The sequence below is a fragment of the Oryzias melastigma genome, linkage group LG3 (assembly GCF_002922805.2).
Source record: "Oryzias melastigma strain HK-1 linkage group LG3, ASM292280v2, whole genome shotgun sequence".
Classification (NCBI taxonomy): domain Eukaryota; kingdom Metazoa; phylum Chordata; class Actinopteri; order Beloniformes; family Adrianichthyidae; genus Oryzias; species Oryzias melastigma.
In genome coordinates this window covers 5,428,000-5,440,911 of record NC_050514.1, presented here as the reverse complement: position 1 = coordinate 5,440,911, position 12,912 = coordinate 5,428,000, and the positions used below count along the sequence as shown (strand labels likewise).

The 12,912-nt window shown below is 39.4% G+C and overlaps 2 protein-coding genes across 9 annotated transcripts in view; one reads left to right on the top strand and one right to left on the bottom strand.

Annotated features, from left to right (window-relative positions):
• Positions 1 to 7,800: 7,800 nt before the first annotated feature.
• Positions 7,801 to 11,498, bottom strand: senp8 (SUMO peptidase family member, NEDD8 specific). Its single transcript, XM_024296338.2, has 2 exons — positions 11,340 to 11,498; positions 7,801 to 9,243 (listed from the first exon to the last, which is right to left on the bottom strand). Exon 2 carries the CDS (start codon positions 9,218 to 9,220, stop codon positions 8,555 to 8,557), a length of 666 nt encoding a protein of 221 aa, XP_024152106.1. The 5' UTR covers positions 9,221 to 9,243; positions 11,340 to 11,498; the 3' UTR covers positions 7,801 to 8,554.
• A 259-nt stretch (positions 11,499 to 11,757) lies between these two features.
• Positions 11,758 to 12,912, top strand: part of myo9aa (myosin IXAa) — a 105,248-nt gene continuing 104,093 nt past the window's right edge. For 4 of the 8 annotated variants that reach the window (XM_024295344.2, XM_024295348.2, XM_024295342.2 and 1 more), the window contains exon 1: positions 11,762 to 12,162. The gene's annotated coding sequence lies outside the window, so the exon portion shown is untranslated. Of the gene's footprint in view, positions 12,163 to 12,912 lie in introns of all 8 variants that reach the window. The other 4 variants (XM_024295345.2, XM_024295343.2, XM_024295346.2 and 1 more) reach the window with 2 other exon arrangements.

Here is a 12,912-nt window from a genome sequence, read left to right as displayed (position 1 = left end):
CATTAGCAAATATAGACCACAATGCATTGCAGTTGAACAATTTTTGCAAAAAAATGTTGTTTAAATGTCATTTTTAATAAACTATCAACATTTTTATCATAACAACATAAAGTATTGATTAGATTTTTATTTTGTGAAATCTCTCATATTTGCATCTAAAAAATATTAAAAAGTGGTGTCTGAGTTCCTTTTAATACTCAGGGCACGATAGTCCTACACTACATACTTTTTTAGTAGTTAGGGATGAGGGTGGGAATTCAGACGTAACCCAAATCTTTCATCTTGGTGGGGACTGGAATATTCCATTCTGCAGGGGAACGGGGGAGGACGAAACACTTTGACGTGGTCAGTCTCATGCCATGTCAGTGATTTATCTGTACTTTTTTAATAACAAAGTTAAACAATGATAGTTATAACATTTGTTTTAGATGTATTTATATGACTTGGTGTCATGGAATTCCGTCCGGCCACAAACTGTTATTCATTTCTCCTCCATGATGTTTCAAACGGTTGGCTCTTCCGTGGCTGAAAAAGGACGCCATCCATACTTCAATACTAAATTCCCTGATTGGTCAAAGTTCAACTGGTTTAACTTTTGACGGGCATTCAATTTGCAATTTGTATGAAAGTTTGAAACCCGAAACATGTGTAATTACATGGACTCTTCGTTATAATTGGCCGCTTGAACGCGAGTGTCTGAGCCCGGTGTGAACGTAGCATCAAGCTGGACCAGTTTTGACTGGTCTCCAGTGGAGAACTGAGGGGTTAACACCTCTGGAGACGTGTGATTTTATCATCTCACCACAGTGAGAGGACTGAAATAAAATTCTCCTTTTTAGTTTTTAACGCATTGCTGTTTATAAGGTTTAAAAAGAAGGCAGAAGTCAAAGTGTTATATCTTTTGTAGACCTGGATAATGTGAAGTCTTTGCTAATTATAGTTGTAACAAGTTAAAATGACATAAAACAAACAAAAAAAGGAGTTTGGGTTTTTTTTCTTTGGGGTGGGATGAGGTTTAAGTAAAAAAGTTTACAATTTGCTTTTTGTTCTGTCATGGTGGCATGGAGGATGAAAGCAGCACGCAGGTTTTTATTGGCCCTTGGAGCACAGCTGCAATCAGAAAGCAGCCGGAGTTTAATGAAGGACACGTGCAGCTCAGCCTCCACACAGCTGATACTGGTGTTCTACTGACAAGAGAACGCCACAGACAGTTCATAGTTTAAACTGCAGGATTATGCTGAAATTGATGAACAGAACATTCATGTTTTTTGTCAAACAGCAAATTTATCTTCAAACTAAGGATGAATGAATTGAGTTTTTTCTTTTTTTAAGGGATAATAAGAATCTGTCTAAATTTGAAAACGATGACATCAGAGAGGGATGACTCTAAGCCATAATGAATGAATCATTTTAAGATCTTCATTTGGTATTCTTCTCAGCATGGTTTGGGTTCAAAAAGTCCAGTTTGATTACAGTGACTCTGATCTTGTCCTCTGTTATACTTTAGCTTTGCTTTGGTTTCTTGTCTGAATCTAAATGCAGCAGCCTGGTTTAAAACCAGCGTAAGAACAAGTTTTTTTTATGAGATACTCACACACAGAACAAGACTGATTCTTATTTCTGATACCTGTGTATTACTTTCCACCTCAGGGAGGACGTAGATAGGAAACATAAAGAATTAAAGTAGTAAAGCCAGAAAATTATTAGCATTTTTCACAGAACTTAAGTCATAAAGAGAATTTTCTAGAGATTTGTTTTCCTTTTTATCGTAAACATAAATTGTTAAAAAAAATTGACTGAAAGTGAATACATTGTTAAACCCAACTTTTTACAAAGTCTTTTTAAGATCTTATTCCTTTCACCTGATGTGAAGCCCTTTGTGGTTATAGGGACGATAAAATTCACATCCGTTCCTATTACTGCTCACAGGAGTGTTTAGTTTATTAGCTTTTGTGGGTCGCTCGCCCCCTGCAGACCTCAGGGAGCGTAGGTGAGCCCCGCACCCTCGTCTCTGGCCACAGAGTTTGTGGGCGGGGTGAAGGCATCAGGTCACTGCAGATGGTCGGACTTCCTGCTGCCGTGCCGTGCCGTGTCCGTTCTTCCAGGGAGCTGTGGTGCCCATCCTGGAATACCTCTGCGCTGACCTGTGACCCCCGTGGCGTGAGCTGCCCCGCTGGCTGAGGGTTCACACTGATGCTCTGCATATCACACCCACGCTGCACAGCTGGAGGATTTCCAGGAACACGTCAAACCCCATGATGGTCCTTCATATCCAGAACATGTTTTTCAGATTCACACGGTGCTCATTTCATGAATATTTACAGCTCTGAAGCTACAAAATAGGAGACATTTTTGACACATTTCATGCTTTTTATGCAATCCCAGTCAGACTCGCTTCAGATTTTAGCACAATTTGTCATTAATGACATTTTAAATGTACATGATGTATCACATTTGCTTCGATTGACAAAAAAAGTGCTTGATCCTTGTTATTACAGTGACACGACTCATTTTTTTCTCAAAAAGCAGAACTGGGGTTGTGTCTGGGTTGTCAGAGGAGCGGCGTACCCTGCAGCCTCAAGTTAGGTCATGTTTTGATAAGCAGAGGTCAGCCGGGATCGCAGACGCCGCTCGCCGTTCACAGACGTTTCTTCACATTAGTGTGAATGTGTGATGAAAGTTCAAATCTTACACACAACTTCAGTCTCCTCTTTTACCCACTTTTATGTTTATTATTGGTTGTTTAATAGTTATTCTGATGCTTTACCAATGAATAAAATAAATTATTTTTTAAAACTTAAATGTTACAGGTATTTTATTTTGTAGAATTTCTAAAACGTCCTTATATCCAGTTGCATGTTTTTCTAAAGTAGTTCTGCTCACCAGCAGGTGAACATCCATCATGTCATGTATGAAATTATTGCATTAATAAAGATCTAGGCTGATTTTATAGTGTTATCTAGGAAAAATGTCTAATAATGGAAAAAAAAACTTTATATATATATATATATATCAATTTTAATTGTTTTTTTGTTTTCTTCATGCTCAAATCAGAGTTTTCAATGAAAATATCACCTAAATATTTAAAAGCATGACATGATTTGAGTTTTTATCCCTTTATTAGCACAGCAATTATCAAATTATTATAAATAAACCAAAACCTGCAACCAGTCTGACCCTTTATTCATTGTTAGTTTAGTTTTTTACATGAACGGTTCAAACACATCATATGCTTTGGAGTGGAGCATGATTTATGCCCATGCTGAATAATAAAATAATTAATATGGAAGCTGTTTAAATGTAAAAGTGTTTATTTTGAAACTGTCTGTGATTGATCCTTTATTATTATTATTATTAATTTACTCTGTAAATTTGTTTTATTTTGTGTCTGCATCTGTTTATTCACGTTGTGTTGTTCCTTTAATTGTGTAATATTCAACTTTTTATCAGTTTGAATTAGTTTCTTATTGTGAAACTCCACTTTTCCGCTTTTCTTTTTCATTTTAACCCTTTTGGTGGATTTCATTTCCTGTCATTCCCTCCTGGAGGTCAGTTTCTTATTACCACGGTACAGTCTGCCCAGTTGTCCTCATCCTCCATTATCCTGGTTTCTTCTCCTCCAAAGGGTTACTTCATCATTTTTAGCTTCTACTATAAGATTCAAGAATTAAGGAGGAACACAATGAAACGGCATTAGACAAGCACTCTCAATCCAGAAAGCAGCTTCAGAACCAGTTTGTTCACAAAGCTGTCCTCCATAAGCAGTAGTAACAACATTCACTGAGGAAAAAAAATAAACTGCATCCACTGCTGCCAACTATCAACATCCTCTTAAAAAGAAACTGAAATGACTCTTTCAGACAGAGATAGAATCGGAATTCTTCCCCTACCCCTACAATCGTTGAGCTTTAGTGGTGTCCAACATTTTGGAATGTGTAGAGATTCATGACGTATGAAATACAGGAGTTTACATTTAAATGTAAGTAATGAGTTTTGGTTTTAGCATGAATTTTTACAATTATAAAACCAAGATGTATTTTTCAAGTGCTGGCAGCTTTACGTAAATGATCGGCGACTATTGATGACATCATCGAAGATTAGTAACATCCAAATATGAAGAGACTATTTTACCATAACTCTCCATTTGGGGGCTAAATACACGGGTAGGGAGAAGCTGTAAGGTGGAAAATTTACACTTGATCAGTATAAGAAGTGTCTGTTTTACTCTTAAACACCACAGTGGACACACTTTCAAATGTGACCAGGGACATGCTAACACCTATGCTACCCACATTACAGCTGCCTTATAATCCATTTATCTTAAAACACTCCAAGAACCGCAGACAGGAGGAAAACGTGAAATCCTCCCAAAATAAAGCTATCCAAATTATACTTCCAAGACTTCAGATTAATTATTAACATGTCTGTGAAGATTTTTCTGCTTCCAGGATGGTTCCATTGCAGAAAAGTTTACAAAATGGACTTAGTTTTTGCCTTGGCGAAATGTCCTCAGCCTCAAAAACTAACTCCAGATGACTGTCTCTCCTGTTTTTTTTTTGTGTGTTTGGATGCTTAAGTAATTCTCAAACTCATACTTTGACGTAAATTCTGGTCTACTTTAAGTTTAATAAGAAACCTTGTTCTAATTTTATTTTTTGCATCTTTCCATCAGAAAATGTTTATTCTCCTAATGTTTTCCTCCTCAACTCACTTTCTGTTTGTGTTTTCTTATTTTTGCATCTGCATCCTTTTGACATTCATGTTGTCTGAGTTGAGCTGCAACCACATGATCCTGTCATCTGAGTCAAACGTTGTATTTTTGGGGATGCAGCAGATATTGTTCCTTATGCTCCATTCGAGTTTTTCACAAACAGACATTTTTTGCGTGAATTTGCATTTTCTCTGCAATCTAAAAAGCAGAAAAATGATACCCATCCATCTCTGTGTCCTTCTTTTAGGCAGTATTTATTAAAAGGAATGGATCTTTTATTGTTATTTTGTTGTAGGTTTGTACACTTCAGATTGGGTTAATGGTGAGACAAGACTGCATCACAAAGGAAGTGATGCAGCAGTGTACCAACAGATGACAACGAAAAGCCCCATTTCCCTGTAAGAAGGCAATGCCATCCTTGAGAAAATGCTTCATTCCCAGTCACATCTGTTCTGGGGAGACAATGTTCTGCTGCAGCGCTGAGGCCCCTGATGAAGGCTGAAGGCTCGTCTGACCGGTTCCTCCGGGTGAAATATGCACAGGGAATGAAAACGCGTGGGATGGAAACATTCCAAACCATGTGAACCCAAAAGAAAGATTTTTTTTCTTTGACACTCGTTCCGAGGAGTATTATTTACTGTGATTTTCATGCTGGGATGATAAGGTTTCATTTCTGCTCCCGGCACTTTTTTTTTTTTAATCATCTCAATGATCTTCAAAGGAAAAAAGGAAAATTGGATCCGTAATTACCCACACTTTAATTGCAGTGTGGTGTTGCAGCATGTAAACATGGTAACGTGCAAATGCAAAAAGAAACTCTAACCTGTCTGGATTCCAAGTCTGTCAATGTAGTCAAATATTTGAACATTTTGAAATCCAAAGTATCAAATAACTGACATTTGATATCATATGACAATGTGTGAACATTTCTCTCTGAGAACTGTTTATGTGAAGTTTTCTCAGGTTTGTAAACTCTGCTAAACATTTTAAACTATAAATGTGACAGTTTTGAAGAAGAATCCATCCTTGATTCAGAGGAACTCTTCCCTGATCCTGAACTTTTACAAACAGATGTCGATGGACGGTTTCTTCCATCCAGGTTCTGTTGTCTTGAAGTCATGGGATCTGGAATTAAATCATCTTTCTTGAACCGTTTCACCCACTTTTCATTTCCTCCAAAGGCGACCAAAACCACACCCAACAGTCCTGTGATGGAACCGGGAAACAAGAGGAGAGGCCTTCACATACACCGCTCTCTGGCTTTTCTGCTGTGTTCCCCTAATGCCTTATGCATGGGGGGTGGGGGGGGGGTTGATCTGTACGGAGGCTGTGAGTTTTGGGGTTGTCTGGACCTGTGGAGCGGCTACATCTTAAGATGAGCACAGATGTGTCTTGTTCCCTTGAGGCTCGTGCAGCCAACTTACAGGATGTCTTCCAAATGGAGCGAACCATTGTGGAGTGTGGGGAGAGTGTATCATGAAGTACTTGTAAAGATATTGTAAGTTATGCAAACTTATAATATGCAGGTAATGCTGCTGTTTGGTGGTGTGCAGGGGATCCATAATTCTACACGTACTATTGATTGACAAAAAAATGTATTTTAACGTTTTCAAAATCAGAACTCAATGGATTCAGAGTCTTTGTGAAATATTCATATTTATGATGTTTTTACTTCAGTAAATGAGTGATGTCTTTTTTGCTGTAAAAATAATTTCAGAATTGCATTAAAATCCAGAGCCCTGGATAGTCTTGCACTATATATCAGATTTTCTGGAGTATAAGTCGCAGTTTTTTCATAGTTTAGTTTGTGCGACTTATATTCAGGAGCAACTTATTTGTGTGTGTTTTTAAGCCATAAACAGGCTCTAATATTTGTTATTTTCCCAGTAAACACCAGTTGTTTCTGCAAATAACCGCTAGAGGACGCTGCTTCTGAGTTGAAGTATTTGCCATTGACAGTACCAGAAGAAGAAGTGTCGTCCAAAACAAACATGGAAGAGAATCTGATTGTTTTCCTCTTAAACCTTGATATTTTTTTATACAGATCAAAAGATTAGTATTATTGTATTTATTTATTTTTTACTTTAGGTACGCTTGGTTTGGCGGATTTGTCCCAAAAGTGAAACTTGTACTCCAGAGAGACTTGTTTATGGTTTTCTTCTTCTTGATTAGACATTTTTTGCTCTTATACTTTGGAAAATACTGTAATCTTTTAGGGGAGTAGAGAGGGAATTCGGACACGAACACAGACTGATGAACCCACTTGAATGAGGCATTTAAAAGAAAAAAAAGTCCAGATGAGTCAACTTTCAACCTCCTTCACATGTTTGGACACTCAGAAGTTCTCCTCCCAGTCATTGGGGTCATTCCACCTTTTTTTGATGAAAAGAGGAAGTGTACCGGGAATAAACCGCTCATGAAATAGTTTAAAAGTTTTTTTATATAGAGTATATAGATTGTACTGTCATGTATTTGCACACCGAGGTCTGTGGATGCAATTAAAAAGAAAAACAGCTGGAGTAAAATAATAAACTGAAGGTATTTTTGACGTTTTGTTTATGAAGTCACATTTTCCCCACTAAAACGTTGCACAACAGTCCCCTGCAGCTGTATTCAACTGCAGCTCGCATGTTTCGGACAAACCAGTTTCAGCTTAGGGCAGCTGGCACAGACGATTCCTTATCACGGCTACATTTAAACCTTTTTTTGTAATTATAACAACTGAAAGTATCCAGTTGGCTCTGAAGTTCGCATACCTTCTGCTGTGTGGAGCGTGCAAGTCAACACATGCTGAATAGATCCGACTTAAAATAAAAAAGATTGTATCCAGAGATAAAAATGCCAAACAGCAGTGTTTTAAGACACATTCTGAAGAGAGAAAATTGAAAAAAAAATATTTTTTTTGTTGATTTTAAACACAGAAATCTGCTTTGATCAGGTAGATTTCAGTTTGTCGTGAAGGAAATGTGTTTTTCTGCTTTAGCTTCACTGATGATGAGGAGGATCTCAAACTAAACGAGGAGTTTTAAAACATTCGTTTTCCTTTCCCGTCTCTGAATTCTGACCCAACAAAGCACAATAGGAGCAGATTCTTGTTCTCTTTTTGCAGTTTAATCAGTCAGAATCATCATTTGAATAGCCCGATAAAATATTAAAATACTCCTCACAATGCAGACATCTTCAACGTGTCAATATTTCAAGAAAGGAACTTAAAAACAGACATTGTTTTTCAAAATGCAGCAGCCAAACAACCAAAGTTTAATGTCGTCGTTGACACACAAACGACAAAAAGTAAAAGAGCTTGAAAAAAAGCCACAGAGCAACTTTAAAGCCATTTTTTCCTTTCAGGTCACCTGACGGCGAGTTTGATACTCTGTGAGAACATAACAGGCATTCCTCCACAGACGCAGGCCACGTCTCGCCCCCACCCACACTCCTGTTTCCCCACGGTGAAAAAAGAAGCAACACATTCTTATTGTCAATTCAGTTCATTAAAAATGACCCTGAGCAGTAATCTGCGTAAACATTTCTAATTTGACTCCAAAATCGATAAACAGAAAAAACAAACAAAAAACAGCCCCAACGTCCTGTTTCCACACCGTGCATTCTCCGTTCGTCAAAGCATGAAGGCGAGAGTTTCAGCTTTCTAGGCATGCTGGTGTTCTTGTTTACATACTATATACGGCCGTGCACACGCATGGGATAAACAGGACACCAGCCATTCTCTGAAGCTTTCCAATCTTTCCTTTCATTGGTTACTGAGGAGGGACAGGCTTTATACGTAGACATGGAGTGCATTCAGATTTCCCAGCAGTAGATATGTGCGGGTTTGCGGTCGGCATGCTAAGGGAAGGTCAGCGAGCAGCAAAGGTCGTTCTGAGCCAAACTCTGGATCAGTCTGCGCCACTCTGCCCGCTTCTGGGTAATGTAGGCTGGTGTGATGACCTGCACGGGAAGGCGCGGCGAGCCCTCCGCTCTGATGCTCTCGCACAAGGCCTCTGCGATGCAGATGACGTACATGCCACAGTCATAGCTGTTCTGCTGCGGCGGACAGGGCTCCTCCTTGAACAGAGCTTTCCTCCCCGCGCCCAGGAAAGGCTCCAGCTTGGTGGCGATGCGCCGGGCGTGCAGCGAGTTGCTGCCGTTCTGAGAGTCATAGTGTGCAAAGTGGTTGGAGCTGTGGTGGTAGAGCAGGAGGCTCCAGTGGGACCCTCCGGCCGTCTGGTTGGAGTTGTCGTTGACGGCGAGAAAGACCCAGCTGTGAGCGGTGAGGTTCAACGGCTCCAGGAAGAGCGCCAGCTCGTCGGGACAGGAGGCACATTTGATGAACTGGGTGACCTCCGGGCTGATGAAGATAACTGCACCTCCCAGGACGCGGAAGCGCTCAGCAGCATAGTACTCGAAGGCGAAGCCGATGACCTGGTCATTGAGCCAGTACGGCCCCTCTAGGAGGGACACGTCGGAGCGCCGCAACAGGCTGTCCTGGTAGCTCAGAACCACTGGGTCCATCCTCCACTGGGTGGTTGTGTCAGCTTAAAAAAATGAAAATCTGATCATGAAAACATCAAAACAGGCTTCATTCACTTTATAGGTTCTAAAAAATATGAATTTTCCACACAAATCTTCAATTAAAACCCCTCAAACTGATTATTTTTAGCTGTTTAGCAAACAGAAACAACTTTTTTTGGGGCAGTAAGTAGAAGTTTTTTTTATTTAAAGAGGAATCCTTCAAATTTTGTTGCTTAGATAAAACAAATCAATATTGTTCAAGTCAAAAAAGAAAAAAAAACTACCATCACTATTATTGGTTTATCTGATAGCGAACATTTAGATCTTCAAAATACAGGTAACTCTAAAATAAATGAAAGCTGCAAACATCATAGAATGTCCCTCATGACTTGCTGTCCTCTGGGGCACATCAGCGTCCCCTCCAGCCTTCAATCATCCACATGATGACCTCGAGCAGCGCAAGTGGAAATTTGCCATCCGGATCACCTTTGCATTACAAAAATCCTCTTGCTCGACGCAGTTATAAGGCGATGAATGACCTTTGAGTGACCTTTTGCCTACCACAGTAACAATATTAGTTTCTGGTTGCTTGGACCTAAAGAAAATGTGTTGATTTTAGTGCTGATTCACAAACTAATATATCCAGAGATTTTTATTTATTATTTAGAAAGTTAAAGAATAAGTCCTTCATAACTCTACCCACATTGTTAATAAATTCAAATCACAAGGGATGTTTTTCCAATCAGGTTTGGCCAGTTCTAGTGTATGCAATTTTACCTCGTTCTTGTCAGGGATTGTGGGAACTTTAGCTGATAATGTAACTTGGGCAAAACTGCAGTGACCACGCCCCCTAACAAAGCCCCGACCTCTAACAATGCCAAAGAAAGTTAAAATCTGAAGGCAGAATGCTCCTCGACACATTGATCTCAGTTGAAGGTTACCTAATCCTTATGATTAAACAAGATGGGGGCTCTTTATCTGGGTCATAAGGTCAAGCTAACTAATTTTCTATACTTATTTGTATACCAAGTTTTGAGTTTGTGGTTAAAAGTGTGTTTTTTTTTAAAGAAAATATTTGGAAAAACCTGAGATCATGTCACACTTTGTCACCAAATTGCTCTGCCCCTGTAGGTCATAGGTCAACTCCACAGAGGTCACCTCCACAGAGGGATTAGATGGTTGTCAGGATATGCCTGACACGGTTCTGTGGGGTTTATGTCTCAATAGTGGAAAAAATGTGGAGGTTTCCTTTTAGTGTTTGATGGTTCTGTAGAAATCCTCAGTGTAGGATTGTTACTATTAAAAAATAGATATATTTATCATCAGGCTAAAGCCCTTAAGTGGATGGTGATTTTTTATACATGTTCAGGGGTCAAAATGATCTCAGAAGAAGAGAAATTTGTAATTTAACAATAACAAACAATACTAATAGCATTGATGTGGAATGCAATTCGTTTTTTCTGTGGATATAATTGAACTATTTAATAAAGATGTTTGAGGGTCTACCTAAAAATTAGTTTGTACACATTTTGTTCAAAAAATAGTAGTGTCATAAGAACAAGGTTTTGGATCTTTTGATTGAGATTAACATGTTTTGGTTAAATCATATTTGTTTTAATAATGAATGAATGTATAATGACTAGACTATTTTCTGTATCATTCTTCCAAAACTTTATTTTATTCCGTTTTCGGGGTCATATGAAGCTTCTGACCCATTTTACTGTAAATTAAGTTTGGTTATTTTAAGGTTGTAGCGGTCATTTAAAGGTACACAAACTACGTTTAGGTAAAAACTGCTTTCCTGAGTATTATTAGTATTTACCAAAGTATACTGAACCAGAAACTGTTTTTTTATTACGTATTTGTGAGTATCAGTCATTCGTAGGGTAAAATTAAATCCCTCCAAAGATATTCCACTGCGTCATTTCTTTATGGAGGTGTTTGTAGACTTTTTCATCACCTGCGTTTTCAGTGGAGGCTAACAGCTGCAGCTGTTATGCTAGCACAGCAAATTCACACATTCCCGCCTTCTCACGAAACTAACGGATCTACTTTCTCCACGAAGGACACGACGCACACAAACTTGCCCACACGTTTGCTGTGAATTTAAAGTGCCTACCTGTGAAGGTTCATTCAAAGTGGAGCTGTCAAAACTGCAGCGCAGCTCTCCCTCATTGCAGTGACTAACGTAAATCGTTTCTGATGCGGACCGTAAATATTTTTGCGACAAAATGGAGGACAGAAGGTCCCCTCTGATTGGTTGGTAGCGCAGAAACGAACTTGGGGGATGCTAAATAAAACGGTTGCATTTTAATACACAACGCGTCCACTCTTTAAAGTTATAAAACTCAAATATCGCGCTTCTGAATTATAAAATAAATACTAAATATTGTAGAAAATAAATAACAATTTACATATTGATCTATTAAATACTCAAGTGGTGGTATAAGAACAAACTACTCTTTAATGTAAAACAAGAGATGTGACACATTTTTAGCAGTATCGGGCTATTTTGGTGATCGCTTCCGTGTATCACTCCGCCCCGGTCCAACCTCCTCCGGTCTTTCCTCGCCCGCCCACAGGCAGCGCGAACGCGCAGCGGCGCTCGCGAGAGTGGGCGCACTGATTAGCGAGGCAAAGAGGAGTTTTAAAGCAGCCGAGCTGCGGACTGCTGCCGGATAATTACATTCAAACTGAGGGGACGCTCGGATTAGAAGCAATGCGCAAAGTGTTTACGTCGGACTGGAACTCCGAGGAGTTCGTCGGGAGGAGAACACCCTGAAAAAAAGAAGAAAACCTTTTTATTCTGAGGGAATGCGAGGAATTAAAATAAAGCCTTAAGTGTTTTGTTTTTTCTTCCTCCGCGTCTGCAAGCGTGAGTCTGCAGCTCAGCCTGACAAGAGAAGGACGGGATTTAAGTTGACTTCAGCGCATGTTTGAAGGTACGGTGCTCGTTCTGGTGTGGGATTCGATGCCCAGAAATGGGACAAGTTTTGTGTTTGTGGGAAACTTGTTCTTCTGACCTCCTCTCATGTGCAGTATCTTTATTTCTTTAACATATAAGGAGTTTGTGCTTCTGTGAAGTGAGAAATCTGCATGGAAGCTTAAGAAAACAATGTCAGAGCTCCGAACAACTACTCTTTCATTTATATGCGAGACTGTATCACATATTTACATTTTATATGCATTAAAATTAAAAGTTGTCCAAACAAGAAGCAGAAAATGCACACATTTGCAGTCTATAATAAAAGGCATGCACAAAAATATGCATATGGAAGTGTCTGCATAGGAGCAGCCATAAATCAAGAATCCTATGCATTTTGTGTCATTCCGAAATGGGAGGAAGGAGTGTGCTGGTTTGGGGCTGCAGCAGGGTGGGGTGGCTCCTGCAGACAGCATCTGCTCTGAGGACTAGTGAGGTGAAGAAGATGCTGAATCATGGGTGTGCAGTCTGTCAGGCAGACCTGAACAAGGTCAGGCATCCTGCTGCTGAGCTGCATGCAGCTTTAATGCACCTAAATAGGGGTTATTTTTATCCTGTCTGTTGCTATTTCAGTTTTACCTTTGCGAGAGCTTCTTGTTGTGTTTGCCCGAAGTCAATTTATACAGGTTTTATTGCAATAACAGGAAATGGCACAGCCTTCTAGAGCCAATTGATTGCTTTTTTTTAGTTGGTTCTCATCCTCTTTGAC

What these genes read in the sequence shown, in the direction of transcription:
- senp8 (XM_024296338.2), bottom strand. Translation starts at nt 9,220, where the DNA reads ATGGACCCAGTGGTTCTGAGCTACCAGGACAGCCTGTTGCGGCGCTCC.